The sequence below is a fragment of the Aptenodytes patagonicus genome, chromosome 2 (genome assembly GCF_965638725.1).
Source record: "Aptenodytes patagonicus chromosome 2, bAptPat1.pri.cur, whole genome shotgun sequence".
Taxonomy (NCBI): domain Eukaryota; kingdom Metazoa; phylum Chordata; class Aves; order Sphenisciformes; family Spheniscidae; genus Aptenodytes; species Aptenodytes patagonicus.
Window position 1 is genome coordinate 149,121,199 of NC_134950.1, and position 26,856 is coordinate 149,148,054.

At 40.9% G+C, this 26,856-nt stretch overlaps 1 protein-coding gene across 1 annotated transcript in view; it reads right to left on the reverse strand.

The window, feature by feature from the left end:
* ST8SIA6 (ST8 alpha-N-acetyl-neuraminide alpha-2,8-sialyltransferase 6) overlaps positions 1-26,647 on the reverse strand; it is a 49,839-nt gene extending 23,192 nt beyond the window's left edge. The window contains exons 1-4 of the mRNA XM_076331634.1: positions 26,538-26,647; positions 26,160-26,255; positions 15,231-15,329; positions 9,587-9,673 (exon numbers count right to left, since the gene is read on the reverse strand). Coding sequence (XP_076187749.1) covers positions 9,587-9,673; positions 15,231-15,329; positions 26,160-26,255; positions 26,538-26,632 — 377 coding nt within the window. The 5' untranslated portion in view covers positions 26,633-26,647. The remainder of the gene's footprint in view (positions 1-9,586; positions 9,674-15,230; positions 15,330-26,159; positions 26,256-26,537) is intronic.
* Between the last annotated feature and the right edge of the window lie 209 nt (positions 26,648-26,856).

The window sequence follows — 26,856 nt, forward strand, 5'->3', positions numbered from 1 at the left end:
CCTTAGGGAGCAGCCATCCCTCACTGCTCCCTGCAATCACATGGAGATGAGAAATCACAAAAAACATAATTTTGATTTCCTTAAATTTTTTCTTAAAGCTAAATGAAGCAGGCCTAAATATTATCTGTGTTGACCACAGGACATTCAGAGAAGAAGGAATAATGCCAGAATATTCTTGCCCAGCTTTAGTAAAACAGCTGTTTTGTGTGTGATGGCTACCAGAACCTGAAAAAGCAAACTGATGATAGATAACATTCATTAATACAGATGATATGTTTTTGCTTTTTATTACTCATTCCACAGGAACGAGTGCTTCAATAAAAGCAGAAACAGTCTGGAAGAAAGGTATCAGAATTAATAAGAAAGTAATAGTTTAAACTAATATTATGGATCCACTGAGGAAGTAAAACAGAGTCAGGCTAGTTCAGAAACGCAGTGAGAACAAGAGAATACATATTGATTAATGATATATATTCTTATGTTACCTAAGAGCATACGTGCTAAAAATTTAGAGGTAACAATAGAAACCTCTTACTTAGATCAAATCATGACACAGAATCCCACCATGCCCAAGCATCCATGTACAAAGCTCCAGCGGGAATGCATGTAACCTGCAGACAGTAATACCCACTGGCAATATATTTAGCGATCTGTTCGTATAGGATTTTGTACAAGCTGTAACACATGGTACCTCTACAACTGGCAGCAAACAATGAGGAAGGTGTAGAGACTGGGCAGTTCAAGCAATCTATTACTGCAACCGTCATCATAGTATTAATGTCATATGTAGCCTCTGTCGTGTGAGGTAATGACACCCTAAAGAGCATGTACTTCATAAGATTATGACATGTATCATTCAAGTCAATTCCTTTAACAAGTGCTATATGTAAGGTGTTGCAAAGCTAAGACAACATTTTAACTCGTGTATCATGCCACCTGGGGAGAGAGAAATTGTTAAAACCTACCACACAAAGAAGTTCCTAACCAGATGGTGGGATAAGAGACAAGGGTCAGAATCTTAACAGCACCAAAAGGTACTACCTTAAAGCCAAACTCTGCATTTTCTGTGGAACGTTAGAAAGTATCCACATTGTCTGTTCTGACCAGGACAAAATGCTGAGATATAGGGGCAGCTCTTGGAAGATGGGATGTTGCTATACAGGCTGAGCATCCACCTCAGATATGTGTAAGGACATGGATGTAGCTTATAGTAAAAAGGTTTCAGTTCCAGTTGTTAGCAGAGCTGCTAGACTTGGGGGTTGCCCTAGAACAAAGTGTTTTTATGATCCAGTCACAGCATTAGAAGTCCAGAGTAAAAGAAACTGGAGTCAAAGTACCCAAGTTTTGTAGGGCCCTAGGTTTGGAAAGTATCTCCTTTGGAGATACCAACTGGAGTTGGTACTGCCAGTTTCTTATTTGGAGGAAGCCTTCTCTCCAACATTTCTCCTGCAAGCAGCTGGAAGCAGAGTGAGACTTAAGAGCTATTTTAAGAGCTGAGGTGTAACATCAACCACAGATATTTCTTATGCCAAGATAAGCAGAAAGGGAGTTGATTGCACTATCTGGAAATTTCACTTGTAACACGTAAGGAACAAAATCAGTACCTGGAAAAAGACTACACTGTTTGGACTGGTAATACATACCTCATAAAACTGAGTAAGTACAGTCATGATAGTCTTAATCAATAACCTAACCGAAGCGGTGTGCTGTATTTGTCTGTGAAGTTTTGTTCATATTAGACAACACAGAGTCATTGTTGCGCTAGAAAATGTTTTTTGTTGCTCAGCAGATGCTTTCGCTGAATTTCGTCCTTTGTGGACCAAGGACGCTGGACCCATTTTTGTAGAGGTCAGCTGGAATGGAATTCTGAGCCCACATGGCATCCAGATCATTTCTTCAGGTTTGTGGCTGCTGAGAACTTAAGAAAATCCTGGTTTCTGGAGCAAGTTATCAAAGTATTGAGACAAGCCAAAGGAATAATGTTGTTTTCCAGCTGCTATGCAGTTAGTCCACGCTGAACTGTGGGCAGCAATAGCGGACTGCTGCCTTGATTGTACACATTTCCAAACCCCTCTGCATAACACAAATGCTTCACATGAAAAGTCCACTCTATTTAGTGGAAGTCAGTAAATATCTCCAGGATCTAAATACGCTGATGTAGTTTCTTTGCAGCTCCTGTAGTAGCTCTGTAGCCAAGAAGCTCAGCCTGAATTATTGTATCCCTCCTAGCAGCAAAATTAATTAGCTCAGCTTGGTTCTGCAGTAATATGAATATATGCATTTTAAGTAGTTCAGCGCTTGTGTACAGGCTGCACGTGCCTGCTGACAAGACACGGTGTGCACACATCCTGAAGAGACTGCAAACATCTCAACATCTTCCTTCCAACAACTCAATTTGAACCAGCCATAAGAGCTAAAGCAGTCAATGATTAGTCAAGGGCTAGCAGAGTTTCTCAGCTGGTCCAGAAGCCAGCACTGCCCTTATCCTGAGTGGAATGGGAAGAATCTATAATATAAGGGTGAAATTTGTCTTTATACAAAGAACTTCTGCAGAGTTTAAAAACTCCCCACTCCTCCAAACTACTGATACAAGCAGCAAGAGGACCTTTGATTCATCCTCCTGCAGTAATTAGCATGTTTTTTATTCAGAACACCTTCTTTCATTAGAAATGCTTAGCTAAAGTAATTTTGTTCTATATTTTTTAAAAATATTTTATTCAGATATATATCTGGTGTGAAAAGGTACTTGCTTCTGCACTAAAACTTTACACAGCCTTGTACTTTGGGACACAGGAAAGAGAGTATACCTCTGGAATTGTCTGCTCCAGCCTAGAGCTGGACCACTGGGCCAACACAGTTAACCATGATCCTCAAGGGATTGCAGTACCCCCAGGGGGACGTGAGCCCACAGAATCTGACAAAACTGTGTGAACTTAATAGTATTTCTTTTGTGTAGACTACACTTCAGTGTGACGCCAGTGCCTGTAGACCTGGGGCAAGAAGGCATTCTTCATTGCTGAGGACAGTGTGAAATATTTCACTGTCATTATACATTGGACTAAATTGAGGTGGGAGGAGGGGAAAAGTGGATGGCGATGGACACTGCAGAAGTATCAAAATATGCAAAACATTGTTCTAAGTAGAGATGCTCAACTGTCCTCTAAGGCCATGGGGGGGAGGGTGAGGAAAATCATCTTAATTTGCACTAAAGAAAGCTTAAGTTCAGTATTAGGAAGCACATTGAAACAGGTTGCCTAGGCAAGGTGCAGAATTTCAATGACTGGAGATTTTTAATAGATATCCGGCCAAACTTCTTTCAGTAATGGTCTATGTCCATTTGATTCTAAGTCACCTTTTATAAACACCTGTACAAGTGAATGTTTGTTTGCAAAAAGAATATCATATCAGTCCTGTTATAAAGCATTCGCACATTATCCACACCAGCGATGCTTACACAGACGTATCTCTTCATGGACCTTCAGTTACCCAACACACATAAACACCACATTAAAAAAACCCCAAACACAAAGACTAGCAGATATTTAAAGCTGTAACTTCTGTAAGCCTGACACTAAGTGTATTTCACAGCACAGTTTGTAGTATCATTTGAATAAAGGGCAGTTTTCCAAGCGACAAAAGTCTGTGGATTAGTAATAACCAGAAAAAGTCTATGCTTGCCTAATAGCTCATTTTAATAGTTCACCTAGCTTAGGTATTTGTAATCATTAGTTCATGTGAGCTGTTGTATTGTACATGTGAAGACAACAAAGACTTTGAGGTTTCATATTGAAGAGACTGTCGTGACAGTACAGAGAAGAACCCACAAAAAATTCCACTATATAACAGCAAAATTTCAAGGGTGCAAATACAAACAGCAAGACTACCTTTTATCTATGTCCACTGCTGTAATATTTCATAATCAGCAAGCAATTATCTTATTGTACTGCATTGGGGTCTCTAGACAATGATACGGGTTTCTTCAGGCTCTTGTCAATCCAAGTCAAAGTGCAATGAGGCATATTATGACATATTCCAATCTTTTAGAAAAGAGTGGTTAAATCTGATACCTGAAGCAGAACGTGTTGAAGGGGAATGCTACACTGACAGCCCTTGAACTGTCTATAAATGAAGTAACATCATAAATGTCTAAGACAATGAAAGCCAACAGGGTTGAATCTGAAATCAAGGCTGAATATGTAAAAAGTGTAATAAAATTTTCAAACCAGAGACTATTTAAAGAGTCCACCATGAAGACAAAATTAACTCAGCCTGATCCAAAATTAGGTTCCCCTTATAGGAATCCTCCAACCTTTAGGAAAGTATATAGTCTGTAGAGCAATTAAAAGAGTCAACAATTTCTCCAAACTGTCACCAATTACTATCTCTCCACCCAGCCTTTTTCTCTTCTGAAATAGAAATATGGCTCTGAATATGTACTCCTGATTTTACATATGATCTATTAAACCTATGCAGCAAATGTACCCTTAAATTACACTGTAATCTCAGAGTTCTGCGTATTTTCTTGTATACTGGAATGGAAGACTTCAGAGAGTACAGTGGAATTATTGATCTGTTTAGTGTTAGGAAAGCTGTTGGTTATGTGGTGGTGTGAGCTTATGTAAGCATAAATTGACCTCACAGGGTATTTTATTTGTGTTTCAACTGTGGTTCATTGCAGTACACAGATGTGTTAAGCAATACTGTTATATATGTTAGTGTAGCACATTATAAATTAATCTCTTCAAGGGGTGGGATTTTATAATCTGCAGGAATGTTTAACACACTTTTCAGAAGAGATATTAAAGTGGGAAAACGGTAATAGAGGTCCAGTGGGATAAAAAGCAGGAGGGGAAATTACAGGACTAGGAAAATGGGTTGATCTTTTAACTATTCTTTTCAAGACCCAGGGTTCTTTTTTTAAAATAGCAATGTTTTCTTTTAAAAAAAGTTACAAATATTTTGGTGGAATGGAGCAGTGTGCCAGCTAAACTGCAGTGTAACATCAGGGGTTTTAAAACTGTATTTTACACCTAGGAATTTCCTTCTCCCTTCATTATTAGATGCAAATAAGGTTTGTCAGGAATGGTATTTCCATGGGGAGGGGGCCCAGTATCCACAGCTCACACAGGGCTATTCCAGTGTGATACCACCCCTGAAGAACTGTTGCATTGCTTTGCAAGGCTCCAAGATCAGCGAGATAGCCCAGAACTACAATGCCCAGAGGCTTCCCTGAAACACAGCATCTGCTCAGCCTTTCTCCATATCCTCCCTCCCACCCAGTCATCTTGAAGGCTGTTTTAGCTATTTGTTAGCTTCCAGCAAAACCAGGAGTTGCAACTCTTTGGAAAACCTGCAGATTATTTGCCACCATGGGTGTATAGCCCAAATGAGAATAAATCAAGCTTAAAAGTCTGTAAAGCAAAGAGATGTGGAGGTGTGAAAACAATTACAGCTTGCACCCAATTGGGCTCTGTAATTTGTTGCACTAATGAAACATTTCTTTTAAGTGGAAAACCTTTGAAGAATACTAATATAATAATTAATATTCAGGTTACCTAGGGAACTTGAGACTCTACTGACTGTAGCTAGAAGAGCCTTTGCAGACGAAGCTACCCAGCACAGCTTTTTTCTGCAGCTTTAAGAATGACGCTTCCAGGCAGCTGCAAGATTATTTCCCCTCCCTTTCTGAGTTTGTACCAATCCTTTCTTATAACCAAGAAATCTGAGGACTTGCTTTGTCTAAAACAAGTTAGAGCTGATATAAATCTGAAAAGGGAGGAAGTATTCAGGTGGGCTTAGAAACAAAGGGATAATGTGGAGATGCTAGATGATTGCAGAGCCATAAAGAACAAGAGAAATAAAAAAAAGAACAAGAGAAGCACAGCTGAATTTCATAAAGGAAAGTTCTGAATAAAAAATAGTTAAATAGCTTTCTATACATCAGTAGCAGTAAACTTTGGAGAAGACTTTCCCTAAATCACTGTTAGTAGGATGCCATTTACACCACTTCTGGTGTAGGTACATCACCTTTGCTAGCATCTGTTGTGAAGCTAGATAAAACCTCTTTAGCAATGGCTGACAAACACTAATGTGGGGCACAATAAATCTTAACTAGATTGCAAAAGCAGTGAACCAGGTGCTTGCACTTGCTCCTCTGAGGACAGCCTAAATCTGGCAGTGCTGATGTCAGCATTACAGATACTGAAATAAGTGAAGAGACAGGAGACTGGTTCCCCAACAGAGGCTGGACAAAAATCAACCAGAGAAGAGTGACTGTGGATATGGGAGGTATTAAGAACATCATGGCTTGTACTTGCCTCATGATTCTTCTTGATTTTGAGAAATGCATCAGTAAACATCACATAGCTGTCAGGAACCACTGACCACTGCCAGATAGCAATCTATCCAAGTGCATATGAGCGTGCACAGCAGAGCAGCTTTAGAGGAAGCCATTTGGAAAAGGAAAAGGGCAGCGCTCTGACAACAAATGGACACAGTTTGCACAGCTGCATGGCAAAGCTGAGCTAGGTAGTAGAGGGTCAACCTGGAATCCTGCACTCTGCTTTTTGTACAATGGGTTGGCAAAAACACTGTGGTTTGTGCCACGCATGGCTGTCAGCTGTAACCCTTTTGCCAAATACAAAGACAAGTATTTTTTTCCTGCATTACACTTCTAATTCTTATTCTTTTATATGGCCTGGATCTGCTGGGAGTGCGGCTTACAAAGAGTATTGATGTGTACTCATTGGCACACAGTGCTGTCTTCTAGGAACATAAGAGTTACTGGCTCAGATCACATATTCCTTCACTCCACTACCAGTATGATGGTAGCCAACAGCAAAAGCTGCAAAGGAAAACACAAGAAAGCTTCTTTGAGACATTCACTACCGCACGGGAAGCTGCTTTTGAACCCTATTAATTAGAGGTTAGTTTATGCCCTGAAGCATAAGACATTAAGTCCCTTATAAATATGCATGCCTGTTCTTCAGAACTTCAGGATAATACAGAGATGTCATACAACTGACACCATGCCTGAGAAGCATGTAAGTGTTCACTCCATTTAACAGAGGGGCAAACAGGGAAAGAAGTCAAGCAGCTTCTCTGCAGTCTAGTCAGCAGGCAGACTTCTGGTGGCACTGGCAGGTGAATAATACAACACAGGCAGCTTCAAGCTCTCCTCCTGAAGGTGGCTAGCTGTATTACCCAATTCCTGCTGCACAGCCCCTCTGAGATTAATTTCTTCTTCTGCAAAATGGGTGTGTTTATCTACTGACAATGAGATTTTTAGAACTGAATAATATTTGTATTACACAATTATTATGCATTATTGACACTAGGCAAAGTTAGAAAAAGGAAGAGATGTACTGCCAAGGGATTATTAATTCATTTATTTCACCACATTTCTAGAAGCTTTGTTCCCTATAGAGCTCTGTCAATGCATCATTTCTCAGCTAGAGTGTCCTTCCAAAGCTAGTTCCAGGCTCTTGTGCTTAAGTCTGATAAATAAGTTTGGGAGTGCTGTAAGCATGGAGTGTATACAGAATTAGTCAGTAAATTTTATACTGAATTTGGTTTTCTCTTTTTTTTTAAAGCCTCTATTGACGAACTGCTAAGAGCCTTGAAAGTCTCCAGTATGGTCTGGCAGCAAGGACAACTGTAAAATTTTAATGTCCTGTTTCCAGAAAACAACAGAGACAGGAGGAGTTTGAGAGAACAGAAAAAGAAAGAAAAGACATGCAAAAGCACACATCTTTTGTAAAATAATCATCCGCAATACCCTAAACAAAAGTACCAGTCCTTGGTCATATCAATGGAATTTTTGGATGCTAGCAAAGCAGATCAAATTTCATAAGGACAGAAGAATACAGTACCATCATCAGAAATGCAGCATGGGTTGTATACATATGAACTAGCTAATACTCTAGCTTGTTTGGATGTTAAAAAGCAATGAAACCATAACAGCACAGCCCTTGAATGTAAATTAAGTGACAAGAGTTTGTCCAGCCTGTGCTGAACCATGGGTTTCAAAAGATTTTTTTCGCTTGGATTTGAGCTAAGTTAAAGCTAGCAAGCTCACCTCAATGTGCATACAACCCACATTTTCTAAGTGGCCTAGGGGACCCCACAGTTTTCACTTTTGAATATTTCCAGTCTCATCACTGGTTGCATAACCCACCTTGACTACTTATGACCCACACTCCTTGCTGGAAGGCAAAGACAGCAAGAGGTACAGCAAGCATCTTGTACTTAAAGTCCAACAGCCTCATATGACGGTTTAGATAGAGGATGTCATGTCTGATTCCCATAGGCCTAGAAGATCTAGAAGTTGGCCCAGTGGAAGGGAGAATGCAGAAGCAATAAATGAAGAAGTCAAGCTGGAACAAGGAGTTGTTACTCTGCCACTGACTCGTACACCTAGCACAGCAGAAGTGGCAAATTTCTGATAAGTGGTGGCTGGTCCGTTCAGAAGGAAGATAAGTTAAAAAAAGATTGGAAAAGAAAAACCCTAAATGTAGCAGGGTGAAAAGCAGGTGAAGAGCAGATGAGAGCAGCTTCACCTCTTGTCAGCTCTGTACAAGACACCTGCCTGTTCTGAAACAGAAGGGGCTGCTTCTGCAGCTCCTTATCATGCTCTGATATCTCTCTGCACAGCTAAAGCCTGCCTGAGTTAACCGAAAGTTTCTTAAGCCTTAACTCTGTGTATTCTCCTACCTCAGCTTTGGGAAACACCATTAGTCAGTTATGATACACAGCAAACACAGCAATTTATGTTGCACAAAAAGCTTTACCCCAAAAATACTACTTCTTCCAAGGGTATCATGCTGAGCATGTGAACATTGAGTTTTCAATGCTAGTTAACTCCAAAGAGTTGGAAGGTAGGTCAGTTTATTTATTTTTAATTATCATGACAGAATCTTTAATTCTGATCCATGTGATAATGTAATTCAAGAGAGTATTTCCCCCTGGAGAAAATAGGGTTGGCACAGTGAAGCTGTTCTCTAAACCCAGCATGATGCATTTCCAAATTAGAGTGGAAGCTTTTCAGGGATCACTGTCCGTACTGAGCATGTACTTATGTGCCATACCAAACAAGCACAGATGCAATCATGTGCTTACATGCTTAGGGGCCATGACATGCAGTGTCAAACCTACTGAGTGCCTTGGGCACTTCCGTAATAGAAGCAATAGTCTTGGGGTAACAAATACACTGCTTCATTATACAGTCTTTTAGCAGAGTGCCAGTTCAGATGGACAAAATCACATTACTGATTTTTTTTTTTTAATACTGTAGGTTTCCTGTCAGGAATATTTTAATCTATTCTACTTAAGTCAGTTAACTATTCATTGTAGTGGAGACAGGTAAAATTACTTTATTTGTGTAGTTCTTTTATCCTACTCAGTTTGCACAGTTCAATTCAAATAAACGAGGAGAGTCCCAGCATCCAAAGATTAATAGAATCGTATAGCTACAAATGCAGTCTAAAAGCAATACAAAATTATCTTTTCAAAACAGAAGAGTTAAATTTATGGCTTGTTAGATGAATCTAGGGTAAACAGTTTTTCTAAATGAGACAATGAAAATTACCTGAATTTTGTAGATTCTTCTGGTCTCCTTTTCCAGGTGCAGTTCTGCAGTTTTGTGACTATGTGAAGATAATAATCTTCTGAATATCTAAAAAAGGCAACAACATCAAACACTAGGATATATATATATGTATATTAGAAACAGTCTCTAAAACATTCAAATTATGCATATATTAATAATAATGTGCATGGTGCATATATAATAGATTGCTTTTAGAACTCTGTGACCTATTTTATTTTTGTAATTTGTAACAGTACTATCCTCATTTAATTAGCATGACCTATTAAACGTTGCTTCTTAATAGTGATGTCCTAATGAACTTTTCTTTTCAGAAACTTTCAAAAGTAACACTGGTTTCAAACTTAAATATTTGACCATAAATATCTTGAAGTTATTAGAAATCATCTCAAGTGCAAAAGTCAAAAATACTACAAAAAATCTCTTTCTCATATTTGATGGTTTAAACTTCAAAAATGTTTTGAAATGTGGCTCTTGCAAGCCAAGATTAAACATTAAACTTCTTATGCCTTTTCTTTCATTTACCTTATAGAGTCCCCAAAGCTCAATTCAATCATCTAAGACCACAGACCAGTATTTACAGATGTAAGTTTTCCTTCAAATTATCTCTTAAATAAAACAATCTTGTTTTACATCAACCAGCACTTTGGTTACATTGGTACATGTAACCAAAGAGCTTTCTGCTCCTTTTAAACCCTTTCAAGAGATTTAAATTTGTCCGTATGTGAAATACCTCAGAACATATACGTCAAAAGAATGGAGACATTTCTTCCCTTATAGGTTCAATATTAATACTTCTCCCATTTGTGCTTGGATCCTAATACAGGTTTTTTAAAAACAATAACTCTGACTTATAAGGAGGATTGGGGGAATGGGAAGAAGAGATGATATGGATGCCATGACTACAAATTCTACGGGACTCGTGTCTCCAGAAAAGATCTACCTTGTATTATTTTAGTAAAAATGGTTTAGTGTTGGCCCAAAACCAAATGATCATGAGTTTATTTAAGCTGGAACTTAGAAGTGTGTATTTTGAACAGTTTTACAAGAGTTGGGATGGCAAGAAACCTCACTTGTTTTTAAATGGAGCATGAGAATTAATAAAAAGGAATATAAAAAAAGGCTGTGGTGGCTTGCAACGGCAGAGGTCAACAACCCAAAAGCTTCTTTCTCTCTCTGTGTTCAACATGCTTTTAGTACCACAGCTTTATGGTAAACATTTGAAAAAACAGATCCCTTTTTTTGTTTGCTTCATAAAAGTACTGCAACTGCTAAAGTTAACTTGTTTATCTACCCCTGAGTAAAATCATGCCCCATTTCCACATGGAAAAAGAAATGAAACTTTTTAGAGGAATTCTGCATTAGAATTGGTCTTTGGCTCAAGTTTGCACCTGTGACTACATGTACTATTTTCATTCTCCAGACTTAGCAAACTCTTAAAGGAACTAGATTGTGGCTAAGCTGATTTTACTGAGCCCTTGCACAACTCAAGAGAGCAGGAATGAATAGGCAGAAGTGGGAGAAGAGCAAGATTAGTTTCATTGCAGCTGTAGCTGATCTGACCTGGTGCAGTACATTCTTCCTCCTTCCAGTCCAACTCCCAATCTGTTCTCTCCCTTGTGCCACTGCTGGTACTTACTTGACTCCACCTCTGTTTTGTTTTTGCCAGCTTTTGCACTTGTCAAATGCCTTCATAGGCCACTTTAATTCACTACCATGACAAAAAAATAACCCAGAAAGAAAAAAATATGCATATACAATTTCTTCTTCTTTAGTGTGTTAAAGCAGATCGGGAAAGATTCCACCGAACACCACAGCCAGTATAAGCAAGGAGTGATGGGAGCAGAGAAACTGGGAACAAGGCCTTCCTATTTTGGCAGCTGCCTGCTGGTATGTTGTATTAGCAGCCTTGGAACTGCAGCCAGAGAAAATGGAACTACTTTCTTGCTGAAGCTGCTACCTAAATTGGCTCACTGTGGGGTCAGACAGTGTCAGTACCAGCACAGGGCAGGACAGAGAGTGCATGTGGGGGGAGGATGGGATAGAAGCACAGGACCGAAATAGCCTATGCTGACGTTGAATCACTCATCTAGTTTTATTCCTTAAGGCTAAACAATAAACAACTCTCAGATGCTGGGACTTATGGAAAAATTCTGAAAATTAATAGGATAACGGGGCATGAAGAGTTACTTAGGCTATCATTATCTAGGAGAAAAAAAAATAGAAAAAGCAAATTCTAGCCTACAGACATTGATAAGATGAAGATCAGAGTCAGAAATGAAAAGAAAAATTACCATCAGCTCAGAAACAAATCGCATGGACTGACAAGTTATTAGCAAGTTACAGGGAAACATTTGGTAAGGAGAAAAATCAAAGCATCATCCATAATGCTAGTTCTGAGGCCTCATGAGAAACACGGGCACTCACTGTCAGAAACTGTAAGGACCTTCTTATAGATGTAACAGAAGCTGCACCTAGGGTAAAAACACCAATTACAATGCAAGAACATTGCTGCCTTTCCACTGCTCTCTACTGGGTGGAATCACTCTTGCTTGGAGTTGTCCAAGCTCACCAGCTCACCCAGAAAAGCACCACTTACAGGTCCTTACAAGGCACACCGCCACCTCTGCTTCACCTGTGCATCCAGTTTTGCTCCTCCTGTGATTTACAAAGACACTATAGGCTGTCAGAACTCATCTTTGCAGCACTGGCACAGCACCACAAGTGGCAGAGACAACCCAGCAGCATGTCCTGGGGGACAGGAGTTCCTGACTGCGGCAGCTCTGCAGGGCAGCCGCCACACCTGCTCACACTGATATAAGGCTTCCATGAAATGAACCCTACTCGAATACAGACAATATTCCCATAGATTAATTTTTTTAAAGACTCAAAGGGAAGCTCTGGGATTTGCTGCAGCTGAGTTTACAGCCCAGAAAGCTTTGTTTTCCTTTCAGAAAGCCTATTTTAGCATTTCTTGCTTTAAAGGAGCCTTGGAAACTCCAATGGAATCAGTCCAGAAGGCCATCAGAGTATCATTTCATGGCCCTGCTGTAACCCAGACAGTCGTCTTCTCCACTGCTCCATTTTAAAGAGCTGGGACAATACATATATTTCCACTGGCACCTAGGAGCTTACAGCACATATTCACTGATGCTAAAAGGGTTTTATTATTAAGATAAAAAAGCTCAGGTAAATTGAACTATAAAAATACATGGACAGGACAATAATTACAGTGCTGAGAATAGTGAATGAAACACATTTTGTCCTGTTTTTGTCTGCCACCTGCACCACAACCATTATAATAACTTGCTGTTGTAGGAAACTCACTTATAATGCTCTATGAGCCTTGCTGACAAATAACACCTGGAAGCGGTTTTTTTGCCTATAGTACTTGTCAGGTACGCAGTGACCTTCTACATTAACTGCAGTGGCTAAGGTGCAATTATTATGCACAGTTGAGGCACTGACAAAGTATAAGTATCTTCTAATTTTTGGCAGGTACCTAAAGGACAACAGCAAGGACGGAAGTGCTGAGATAGTAGGGAGACAATAGGTAAAATGTCAGAACAGAGAGACAGATGCAGCCCCACTGGTTACTTGCTAAAACTAAACACCTACTTGAAAAAAAGCTATTTGAATTAGAAAGAAAATTGAGCAGCAGGAATGAAAAAAAGATATTCCTACTTGGCAGATAATGTTCAAGAAAGGAACAAATAAAAAGAAAAACAACAGCAGGAAATGCAAGAGAAAAGGAGGATCCCTTTGGCCTTTGGACGCTTTAATACTACCAAAAAACCTATCAGTTTTTTAAGTCCTCAGGACAGCGTGCACAGGGCTTGCTCTAGAATAAAAATGGAGAACTGCCAGCAAAACTCAGCATTTCAGGCTCTTTATCACCACCAGCACATACCTGCTATAATAATAACTTCCCACTTACATAGCATTTTTTACTATCAAATCATTTGACAAGCTTTAAACTAGTAATGTTTTTCCCTTTCTGTCAACTTAAGAGGCAAGAGTGTCCAGAATGTCCCTGAAAGTCTAGAACTGCAATAGAAAGCATTTATATATCTTGCCTGTGGGTCACGCCTTGAAAAAAGCAACAAAGATCCCTGCAGCTTCTCTCAGTGAAGGGCAATGAGTTGCAACATTCATGGCACAAAGCAATCCCTTGCTTCTTTGTTCATCAGTTTCTCTTCCTACCTGCCCAGTTCATCTTCTGCCTCGTTAAATGGTGCAGCTCCTTTCTCTTTAGCCACAGAATAAACGTCTCACAATTCCTAAAGCTTCTCCTACAAGCTCAGCTCCAAAATGTTCTAGGTATGAAAAGCACGTCTGCATTCCTGCAGCCTGTATAACTTTGTAACACATGGGATAAATAACAGCATTTATATTGCTCTAACTGGATTTTGGAGGCAATTCGGCAACTGCTTGTCCTTCTCTTGGTGTTAATCACTCAATTCTTCAGTCAACTCTTTGACCTCTGTTTGCCAATCTCTGTTTCAGCTCTCACTAGCAGCACATCAGTAACATAGTGGTCTACCACCTTTCAAAAGAGTAAAAACTTCAGTGGTAGCATTGCTGATGAGGTGGAATATTGATGGGAGAAGAGGTTATAGCGGAGAAAAAAAAAGGAAGAATTAAAAGAGTAAAGACAGAATATTGGCAATATGGTGAATTAAAAATAGGTGAAAGATCTCAAAACACAGTGAGAAAGTAAGGAGGGGGCAGAAAAGACAGGAGAAGTTTTAAAATCATGATTTAATGTTGTTTCTGTGTTAAGGAAAAATTTGACTTCTCCAGTCCTTTGAATGGGAAAATGCACATAATTATTTTTAGCAGAGCTTTTGTTTCTCATTCCATTTCTCTTCTCTTCACAAATGGAAGGGGGGGGGAAGCTTCCAATTCTAAAGACACCATGGCACGTAATTAATTTTAAGCTGGAACTCGCTCCTAATGGAAAGCCTTTCTTATTTACAATGTTTTATTTATTGGTGCATCCATATAGGCAAAATGTTACAAAAAAGCAATGGGGAGCTTCTCCCATCTTCACTTTAGCAAGTGGCAAGCAATTTGAGCAGGGTTGGTATCAAATATTTTTTCCATGTCAGGAAAAGGTAGAACAGCAAGTTGAAACCCAGAATTAATTTGGGGTGTTTTTTCAATGTATCTAAAATTGAATAATTAGTTTCCTGTGGACTAGTTATTATAATGAGTACAATTAATTAGCAAGTTTTTATACTAGTACATTTCTATACTTACTCTAGTGAATATGCTGAAAAGAATCCATTAACTGAGGTTGCTCATAGCAGGAGTGTTCACCAATCAGGAAAAAGACACTCAAGAATGAAATTATACCTCATGGATTCTGTTCTACCTTCCTGTGAATACCTTGGAATAAAATGTTACTAACTGGCAAGGAGAAATCTTGTTCACTTATACTGTGAAAATTAAAAAAAAAAAAAATCCAACCTCGAATAAATCTAATGCATGTGAAAAAAAATGCAGACAAACATTGGTTGAACAATTTCAGTTTCCTGTTGTATCATCGAGAATTATGTAAAAGGGTCAATCTTTTACCCTTCTATTTAAAATAAATAAAGCAGAAAGCACAGCAAACACCTACCTTTTCTTCTTGATAGATGATGACAAAATGTTGTCCTGAATTGCCTTACATTTTGAAGCCTGTTCCAACTGGTAAATTCCATTTTTATTAACAGTTGTTCTGTTTAAGGGAGGGGCGGGGGGAGGGGGAGAAAAAGCAACAAACTTTAAAAGAGAGAACATATTCTGACAATGCTGTCACATTTACTTTGCTATGACAATAAGATTAATAACGGTTGATTTAGCTGAAAACATTACCAAAGAAATCTTATTGACTTCTACTGTGAAGCTCTTGTTTAAAAGGAGAGTTTTCTGCTAGTGACTATAAAATATTTGATTCTTTAAAGTAACCCTATTTCATAGTCTGAATTATATTTTCTATTTTACACTGTAATCAGAAAATGTAATTTAAAAAAAGAAGAATTGAAATGGGAAACCTCTTGAACATTATGTTTTGAAGATATTTAGAATATTCACCAATAAAATATTTAGCAGATGTGATTTCCTAAAGTTGTTGATGAAATGCAATATTCAGAGCCAATATAATATGTACAGGAAACACCACAGGTGAAGTGGATCTTTTTACTTGGACCTTAATTTATTGACTTGAGCTTAATACTTCCTCCCTTGTTTATTCTTTATTTACACAGTGAGAATAAATATTTGTAAAAGGAACCAAGGCAAATGCCAGACAGTGATCTTTAATTCCTGTTGTCTTATTTTCACCAAACTCCTGTGTGGTCCTCTTTCTCTGGCAGTCCTGGTAGAAGATTGAGCTGTAAATTAGTAAATGACTGAGATACCGAGGTCTTATTCCATTCACCTCAGTTCACCCTGTATCTAGGTTCAATCTCATACAATCACCCTCTTCTGTCATCAACCTTCTGCTGTGTGTATTGTCATTTATCATGAAGTTTTTTCGTCCAGCATTTTTATTTTCCTTGCTCCTCATCATCTTCCCCTCTCCCCCCCGATCCCGTTCCTTTTAGGTTCTTTCCACTGATTCACCACTTACGGAGCACTTGGACACTGCAACCTATTTGTCCAAACCAGAACTAGAAATACAGAAGACACATGCTGTGTCATTCACTCCTGGGTATGAGCTGCCGCAGTGAATAGAACCCATGCTGTTCTTAGAAACACAGAACAACCAAGCCATCTCTGTACAGAGGCACTCATACACAAAAAGAAAGGGTCTTCCTGCTTTGTACACAACGCGCTCTGCTTCTGAACCATCATTCCTTTACTAACAAGGACCAAAACTCCATTGCCTTTACCTGTTAAAACATGGAGACTGCTTATCAACAAGATTTCTGACAAGCTGATTTTGAAGCTCTTACTTGGGAAAGATGCCATTTCAAGTCACAGAATCACAGAGTGGCTGAGGTTGGAAGTGACCTCTGGGGATCATCTGGTCCAACCTCCTGCTCAGGCAGGGCCACCTAGAGCCAGTTGCCCAGGACCGTGTCCAGACGGCTTTTGAGTATCTCCAAGGGTGGAGACTCCACAACCTCCCTGGACAACCTGTGCCAGTGCTCAGTCACCCTCACAGTGAAAAAGTGTTTCCTGATGTTCAGAGAGAACCTCCTGTGTTTCAGCTGGTGCCCATTGCCTCCGGTCCTGTCACTGGGCACCACTAAGAAGAACCTGGCTCCATCCTCTTTACACCCTCCCTTCAGGTATGTATATACATTGATAAGGTCCTCCCTGAGCCTTCTCTTCTTAAACAATTAAAATCTTAAACAATTCAAATGAGAAGAAGTCTGAGTGAAGAAGAAAGAGCAGAATAAATGCTTGTTTATTTTGAACTGACTGGCATATTCATAGCTATGACAGGGGAGGAGAAGGAACAAAGCGCCTTTCCTTCTCTTTCCGTTGCCCATGAATTTTCTAGTGAATCAGTCTCTCCATAAGAGCAATTCACCCAGGATGTAGGCTGCAGAGGAGAGAGATCATCTCTCCCCCTTTCTTTCCACCATCAGAAGCTTCTTCCCAGTATACACCCAGTGCCCCTAAGGAAGTATGCAGTCTGCATGCCCCTTGTTGAGGGCAATGGTAAGACAATACAACATAAACCCCTGTCCTTCCAGTTCTGCAGTGACTTTAATACATAGTAACAGCTGGCACTACCTACTGAGAGCTCCTTGGCTGATTTTGCACACAGCTCCTTATCTAATCCATTTTCAAGGAGTGATATACAAATGCGAGGGCAGAAGGCTCTCAGAGCACACAGTTAAGAGGATCAAGCACACAACTTAGCAATCTTACATAGTAAGAGCCAGCAAATATTCTGCCTACACCATTCACGCACACAGGTTTATTGCAGCTTGGTCTGAATGGTTCTGTCTACACCAAAGAACCAGGCGGGCCCTTTCACAAAAGAACCCAACACCAGTTCCCAAACAAATTTAGTTAGCACTAAATCATGTTTCCTCTCTCTTGCTTCTTTAACTCAGTAAGCTCAATTGATTCTTCTGCAGCTGCAGCTTAAAGTAAGAGAAATGGCTACAGGCAAATCTTTGCTGTATAAACAGCAACTTAAAAAAAGAACTGTTGATATCATAAGCCAAGTGCATGTTACTGCTGCAAATAAGTCTTTCATTACAACTACAAATCAAGATGCTGGATGCTGATTTGAGAAGTGGCCCCAGCCCTTCTGAGCCACAGCTGGACAGAGGAGACCTTCTTTAACACACGAAGCCTGCCAGGAAAACCAAGTCAGGCCGTTAGGTTTGATCAGCTTGCTGAGAGGTGCATTTACAGGAATCGTCAGAGAAACAACATTCTTTCACAAGTAGGTTTCAACTCTGTGCAGAGAATCATTACTTAATAGGAAGTCCTTACAGCTTCCTATTAATTATGTCCTGAGATCAGTGGGGCAGTGAATAAATATTCTCTCAACCAAATACAAGCTTTACTCAACAGACTTTTAGTCTTTTTACATTCATAGCACTAAGATCAACTGAAGCAAGTTTATGGTTGGACTCGATGATCTTAAAGGTCTTTTCCAACCCGAATGATTCTATGATTCTATGATTCTAAGTCGCCTCATTTTTTAATATGTAATGGCTTTTTATGTGCACATTTTCAAGACTTGAAAAATTCAAAAAAGGAAGAAGTCATATAAAAAAGAATGAGCAAAATAAATCCTTGTTCTGTTTTGTCATTAAATCCTGACAATCACTTTTACAGCCGTCAAGGGGAGAAAAAAGGAATAAGGAGTCTTCCCTTCCCTTTCCATGACACATGTAAAGATTGGTGAAAATGGCACAACTGTGGGGAAAACCAGACACGAATTTTAATCCAAATTATTTATCCATATAATGCAGGCACAAGATAGATCACCAAAATGCTTCTTCTGTGGCTTTTTCCACACAAAATTTACTCAATGCTCTTTATATGGTGCAAAAAGATACAAAAATAAACCAATTTATTTGCAAGACATGCAAAATAATGACTTACTCTAGTAAAAGTTACATTTCTGAATTTCTGTTTCACCATCAGAATGGCCTCTGCTTCACATGAGTGAAAGATTTTTGCATTCAGATAAAAGGGGTGTGCAAGGGGCAGTCCAGACTTCTGCATTATTCATCACAGAGTTGTACAGACATTAGACTCAGATCAGATTTCTGATCACTTAGGACAATTACGGTAGGCAACATTTATCACTAAATGAATTTACCTGACCTAGTGGATGACAATCTTTGTTCAATACTTAGAACTGCACTAAAAATTCTGCAGTGAAATCAGATAACATGCCTAACAGTGCAGATATCAGGCTACATTCAAATAATTTTGCAAACTCTTAAGCTAGGTGAGAACTTGAAGTGGAAACCATGTAATATCCTGTTGGCTTGAACTCATAAAACTGATGAAACAGGAAAATTTCTGCTGCATTTCCTTTAGAGTTTAGATGTTCTCAAAGCCAACCTCACTGGCCAAAATCTGAAAAACGGGGGGGGGGGGGGGTTAAATCATATACAAACAGCTTGAGGACCACATACTTCTTATGGTAATTCTAGGAACTCAGAAAGTACACCATCTGTACTTTAATAAATCCACAGTAGATTAAGACCATGTGCCATATTTATCAGCACGTTGTTATTCTATATCTTGCTCTCAGAAGACAGCAGTTCCTTAAACTGTAAAATTCTTTAAGATAAGGATTGCACCCACCTTTAGAATAAGAAATAGAGAAACTATATGGAAAGTCCACGGCCCTTTTTGCTGCACCTGTAGCATTCAGTCCTGAGACTATAGGGAGCCTTAGTGCAGGGAATCACCAGACAGACAGATACCTCAGTTAACATGGAGTTCTGGGAGAGCAGTGGTACAGGGAGGGAAAAAAAAGGGAAGCCCTTTAAAAACAAAACCAAACTCAACCCCAAACAGTTATCAGAGTAGGAAAATGGATGGACATACGATGGATGAAAAAAGAATGAATGGTTGGGGGGGGGGGAACAGATGGAAAAAGGAAATATATATTTCCTATGGTATGAATTATACCATAACATAAAGATATGCCCAGGACTGAAAGGCCAATCCTCCAGAATTCCCACAAAATCAGCTGGAAACAACTGAGGGAATGTGAGGTGAGATTTTCAAAAGAGCTCAGAACTGGACTGTCTGGCAGCACTGAAAGCACCAAGAATTTCACCCCTAATTTCAGCAGGAGTTAAGTCCACACTGAGCATAAGGAAAAATCCCACTTATTGGCTTTATTCACTCCGTGCCCAGCAGAACTAGTTGTTGCACTTTTTCTATGGCTTCCTGCTCTCGTCTGCCTGAAGCAGCACTCTCAACTCTGTTCCAGCTGAGCATCTCCAGCTAAAAAGGATAACTTCTGCATGCAAAACTGCACATCTATATCCTCCTACCAAACTGGCACTGGACAACACTATCCAGATTGTGAATACCTTCTGTCTTAATCTCTCCCTTGAAGAGACTAATTTATATTTGAATCTCATAGTCTATTAGTTGAATACTATTAAAAACCCATAATCCATACTTCCCTAGGAAGGATGCTCTTAAGTGCTATCTTTGACACTATTTCAAATTAATCAGATGATAAGAATATAGTGACATTTTTAAGGTTCACACCACCTTGATTAGTAAGGCAATACACAATTTAAATGCCTGGTGAAATGGACCATAAAAATGGCTGTATCAAACCATAGAAGTAAGAATTTGTCTTGTAACATTAATCACAGGAACTGTGAAAGAGACTAGTCCTACTATCCTTGTTCAAGTTCCCATGGAGGTTTTGCTTGTCTAAGGAATGCTAAATCAGGTCTTTAAGACAAGCTGCATTTTGAAATTATTTGGAAGACTTCCTGGTGCATTCACCAGAGTTATACATAAGATCAGATACTTTTTATTTATAAAATCCATAAACCGCATGACACATAACATGACACGCAACATTCAGAGTCTCACGGTGGGTAAAGTGAAAAGAATAAGGTACTTACACTAAAATGATGTTACAATAGTACATGATAGACAGAATGACAGAGCAGTTTCACTTGGACCAAGTAAACAGAAAGAGGCTGGGAAACCTTTCAATGCTGTCAGGACGTAAATGTGTCCTGGCAGCAGCTTTCAGCCGAACACCTATTCATTTAGACAGAACTAATACAGGAGGCATGTGTTAGAAATGCGCTCCTAAAATATGTCTGCATGCATCACTTGGGAATGAAGGAAAAAAATACTAAGAGAGCAGTAAAATTAGTGAAGTGGCCACCAGTGCTGACTAATCTAAACTGTAGCAAATTATTTGTGCAATATACTAAGCTACTGTTCATAATCATGGTAATAGCCTGTCTCTTCTTCCCCTTCTGCCTGCCAGAATGCAATATTTTGACAAGAGACAGAATGTACAGGTCTCTGTAGCATAGTTAATTAAGTATAGTTGTTTATTGCCTAGGCCTGCATAAAGATCTGCTGCTGAGAGAGGAACTGGAGAAAACACCACTATGGAATACTGTATTAATACTAACTTGTTTACTCATAGCTCCTCAATCACTTCCTCCCACTGTTCAATTACCCCAACAGTCTCTACACTGTGCTCGCCTTGGACCTGCGGAGACACAGAGTAAGTTAGGGAAATAGTAAGTGAATGCTTTAAAACTGGCAGAGTAACAAAGTAGAGTAACAAAGACAAACAGAGTAACAGAGTAGTGGTGGTCAGTTCTTCAGGGTACTGCTGCCTTATTATTACTTGTATATAAAGTATATCTAAATAGTGCTTAAGAAAACTGTTTTCACTTCCCTTGTAGGAGCTGGCATTATTTATCTGCTATATATTCCTGGGCAGTACAAAAGGAGCTAGACTTTCTGCCCAAGCTTAACATAGCACACCCTGGGCCTCATAACAAAGAAAAGACTACCTAGCTCCTCTTATTGTCACCTCCCCCTGATAAGTACTAGCAGTACTGAGCCCTCTATTTTGCAATTAATGCTGTGACTACACAAACAAATATGCCGGCACAAACACAGGTGGGGAGGGAGGGAGGACCAAGTGTCTAAAGGTGGGACAAGTGCAAGACTACTTCTTTTGGTTGTACTGTTGGCTTAAGCAAGTTTAAACTGTACTTGCAGTTACAGCTTAAAAACTGAGAGGATGGTATGAGGCATAGACATGAGGATTTGCCAGAGAACCATAGTATTGCAGTGTAAATGATACTGGTTCCATGAATAAATTTGGGGACTACTAGAGAAATCTTACTAACAATGGGCTTTTTTTAGTAGGAAACCCTACTAACAGGCACAGGAGGCTGGAAGACAAAAACTGGAAGTCACACTGTAAAGGCAGTCACATTGTTCAAGTGGATGAGGGAAAAGCTGTGGATGTTGTCTGCCTAGACTTTAGTAAAACCTTTTACACCGTTTCCCACAGCATTCTCCTGGAGAAACTGGCTGCTCATGGCTTGGACGGGCGTACTTTTCACTGGGTAAAAAACTGGCTGGACAGCCAGGCCCAAAGAGTTGTGGTGAACGGAGTTAAATCCCGTTGGCGGCCGGTCACAAGTGGTGTTCCCCACGGCTCAGTTTTGGGGCCAGTTCTGTTTAGTGTCTTTATCAGTGATCTGGATGAGGGGATTGAGTGCACCCTCAGTAAGTTTGCAGACACCACGTTGGGCGGGAGTGTTGATCTGCTTGAGGGTAGGAAGGCTCTACGTAGAGAGGGATCTGGACAGGCTGGATCGATGGGCCCAGGCCAATTGTATGAGGTTCAACAAGGCCAAGTGCTGGGTCCTGCACTTGGGTCACAACAACCCCATGCAACGCTACAGGCTTGGGGAAGAGTGGCTGGAAAGCTGCCTGTCGGAAAAGGACATGGGGGTGTTAGTCAACAGCCGGCTGAACATGAGCCAGCAGTGTGCCCAGGCGGCCAAGAAAGCCAATGGCATCCTGGCCTGTATCAGAAATAGTGTGGCCAGCAGGAGTAGGGAAGTGATCGTGCCCCTGTACTCGGCACTGGTGAGGCCGCACCTCGAGTACTGTGTTCAGTTTTGGGCCCCTCACTACAACAAGGACGTCAAGGTGCTGGAGTGTGTCCAGAGAAGGGCAACAAAGCTGGTGAAGGGTCTGGAGGACAAGTCTGATGAGGAGCGGCTGAGGGAACTGGGGTTGTTTAGCCTGGAGAAAAGGAGGCTGAGGGGAGACCCCATCGCTCTCTACAACTACCTGAAAGGAGGTTGTAGCGAGGTGGGTGTCGGTCTCTTCTCCCAAGTAACTAGTGATAAGACGAGAGGAAATGGCCTCAAGTTGCGCCAGGGGAGGTTTAGATTGGACGTGAGGAAAAACTCCTTTACTGAAAGAGTGGTGAAACATTGGAACAGGCTTCCCAGGGAAGTGGTGGAGTCCCCATCCCTGGAGGTATTTAAAAGACGTGTAGATGAGGTGCTTAGGAACATGGTTTAGTGGTGGACTTGGCAGTGCTAGGTTTACGGTTGGACTTGATGATCTTAAAGGTCTTTTCCAACCTAACCAATTCTATGATTCTATGATCTAACACTTAACAAGAAAAAGTGGTAAGAAATGTCCTGTAAGAGACAAACCACATCTTCAAGGTTATTTACTAAGACACACATCTTCAGAGAACCTTAGGTGCCTGGTCACCATCTAATTAAACATTGCTGTGCATAATAGCTGCCTAAGTATCTATGACAGTCTGAACCAATCCCCTGCTTTTCATCCATTCACCCTTCAGTTTCATCCTTTTAAAAGAATTACTCAAACTGAAAGAACAGATTAGCTTTCAGTATTGCGAGGCAACAGAATAATAGGGCCTTAGAGATTCTTCAGGAGATGTCTGGTTACAAATATGCCTCCAACAGCAAAGGAAATCATGATAAGAAGAAAGATTAGCTTGTGATTCTGAAGGTTGTCTAGATTACTCATACTTGGAGTTCAAGAAGGATAGTGCCCAGTTTTTTTCTCTTTTTCCTTTCCTGGATCCTCCCACCAAAGTTGGTGAGAAAATCTTAGGTTTCCAGAAAAATGCATCAAACTGATGAAGAGATCAGAGTCTAACCTAACATCCACACACATCCTCTTACTCTTACGCAGGAAAGGACATTGCAATGCTATTCAAACCGTCAGGGTACTTTAGGAGAACCATACTTCAGGAAGTCTGCACCAATAGATTGTTCCTAGTTTTATGCATCAACATACTAACGTAGCCTCATCTGATTCAAAAATTCACTAACCCCTGCACAACCTATTTCAACGAGGGACTCTTCTGTCCTTTTGCTAAACTTATCGATACTGCAGCAAAACCCCACTGCAAACTAGAATCTAATTCCTGTTGACCAGACCATCCATCTCCATCACTGAGGGATTGGTCTGAATCTCCTGAATGAGTCCAGATGCTCTCTGGATCAAATCTCTCCAGCAGGGCCCTCAGCCAGGCCCAGTCCAGCTGCTGCCTGGATCAAACCCCTCTAGCATGGCTCCCTGCCCAGTCCAGCTGCTCTCTGGATTAAGTAACAGCTCCTGGTCAGTCCAGCAGCTCTCTCTCCTTCCTCATATGCCAAACATGCACCACAAACTCCTGTCAGGCCAGCTTACTGAGCGTAGTCATTCACGTGAGAAAGAACATCCTCTCTTGGATTCAGCCAGCAAACCATCCCTTCAAAGACTCTACGGTTACAGGAGCTAGAGTGAAATGAAACTTTTTGATGAATAATTTACTTGTCACACTTTTGCAGTTACTTAGTCACTAAGAAATACAATTTCAGGTTGATCAAAACTAGCTCCAAATTGGTGCCAAAATCCTCCAAGTAGATTAAGGAAAAACATGTATTTAAAATCTCATGCTCACTTGCCTTATTACAGAGATTAAAAACTGACCCATACATGCCATGGATTTTCAGCCCTCTTCAGGTGTTGCTTCCACTTTCTTTGCTCCAGTTGTGAGTGTACTAACAGCAGAAGGGAAGTAGCTAGACTGTTCTCTGAAGTGCTCTCTGCCAGCACTTCTAGTCAATTTGACTCCATGGTTTAGCACACAGAGCTGAGTGGCAGGAGACTGCAGCTCAGAAACTAGCAGGGAAAAGGAAGGGTATGAAAAGACAGGGCGGGGGGCAACCACAGACATAACACAAAACAGAGTGGAGAGGAGAATAGAGTGACAGCTACGAAAACCAAAGCAGAACAGAGTACATACTGCAAAACCAATAAATTGTAAGGAGTGGAAAAGAAGGAAAAAAAAACAGAAAAGGGAAAAATAAGCACAGGAAAGAGAAGCAGGCTAGAAGCACATAATAGCAGTTAGAATTCTGCAAATGTTCCTGTTCCTTTTGTTTCACTTTAATTTTGAAAGATGTTATAAACTTATGGCTTGTGAAAGTTCTAAATTTTGAGTCAGGGAGCACAAGGGTCTCTCATTGGAAACATGTAAGAAACCTACTGTTAGGGTACGCTGCAATGCTTACTGCAACTAACGTCACTTGCATTCACTTAGGGAAAGCATATGTTGTTTCAACCTCAAATTCAGCTAGATTGGGTGAAATGGTGGCCTCAGTAAGGTTAACTGCACTGTCACCATTGACTTCAATATAACCAGGACATCACAGTTCCCATTAAAGACCCAATTCCCAAGTTCTTTCTAATTTTTATCATGTGTTTTTGACCATAATATATATTAACATAAAATAATCATTGGAACTGCAATGTTAGTGAGGCCATATAAAGTAAAAGAGAATAGCAAAAATATTTGCAAATTACTTCTTACATAGTAATATCTCATGTGTGGATTACACCACCCTCTTCTGCACTATTAGTTTTCCTACAGTGTGTGAAGACTCAAGAGCACGAAAACAGTCGTTAATATTGAAGCCTGCACATAAGACATGACTTGTTTCACAGCTAATTTTGTCAACTATTTTCATATTAAACGTCACCGTATAAAGTAACAGGCTGTAAAGCAAAGATCTACGCTGATCTAAAAGATCAAGACAAGGGATCAAGCGAAAGGGTTCCCATGAAGTAAGATGCTACACAATATGAAAAAGGCTTCGTATGTCTGGCCTTCATCCTGTGGATTTTAAAGGAGAAATCTGTATTTTTAACTAAATACACATTACAAAAATGATAACAATATTACCCAGCTCCAGCTCCACCTTCCTGGAAAGAAGAATGAAAGATACCTGGCACATGCCATTCAGCAAGCACTTTTTGCATCGTATGTTAACAAAACTGCTATACGCAACATTTTATTGGGCTCAAAACCAACGGCAGAGTGACAGCCGTCATTAAGAGGGCCTACGAGCAAATAATTTATTAAAGTGAATTTTTATTTCCTCAGTCTAGTAAGTCTCTAATGCTCTCTCTGATTAAGCTGCCAAATCAAAAGGAAGAATGAATTGGAGCGAAGGCAAATTTCTGCTTCTGTAGACCCCTCCACACGGACCCACGCTACCAGTAACTGAAGGCGGGCAGCCCGTACCTGTTTTCGGTCTGAGGAAGGGACGGCAAGGGGGACCTGAGGGCTCGCACCACTTTCGGCGTGACAGCAGCTACTCCTGCGTCCTCCTCCCAGCCCCTGGCAAGCAAGACGGGAAAACAAAGTTGTGAAAACCAGTGATTAAACATCACCAGGCGTGAGCAGCGCCGGTCTCCTCCCCACGAATCGTTCACACGCCGCGAACACCCGAGCCGAGCTCAGCCCGCGCCGGGGGGCCACTGCGCCGGGCTCCGCCGCGCCCCTCTCCCGGCGGAGGACGGCGGGGGGCTCGCCACGTCCCGCTCCTTCTTCCCCAGCCGGCTCCAGGCTCTCCCGCCCCGCAGCCCCACCGCAGCGGGCGAGGCCCCCCAGCTGCCCTACCTGGCCCGGAGAGGCTGCTGGCCGCCCAGGCGCAGGAGGCAGCCGCCAAGCAGCAGGCTGCCCAGCGCCGCGGCCAAGGCGATGACAGCCCGCATGGTGCGCTCGGTAGCGGCGCCCACCGCAGCTACGGCCGCCCCATAGTATTTAAAGGAGGCTGCGGGGAGGGGGAGGCGGCCATGGCAGCCACAGGGGCTCTCCGCCCCGCCCCTCCCCCGTTCCGGCGGCCGCAGCCCTGCGCCGCCGCCATCAGCCCCCCTCCCATCGGGGCCGCCGCTCGGGGCCTTGCCCGCCGGGGCGGCAGGGGCTGGTCGCCCCCGCG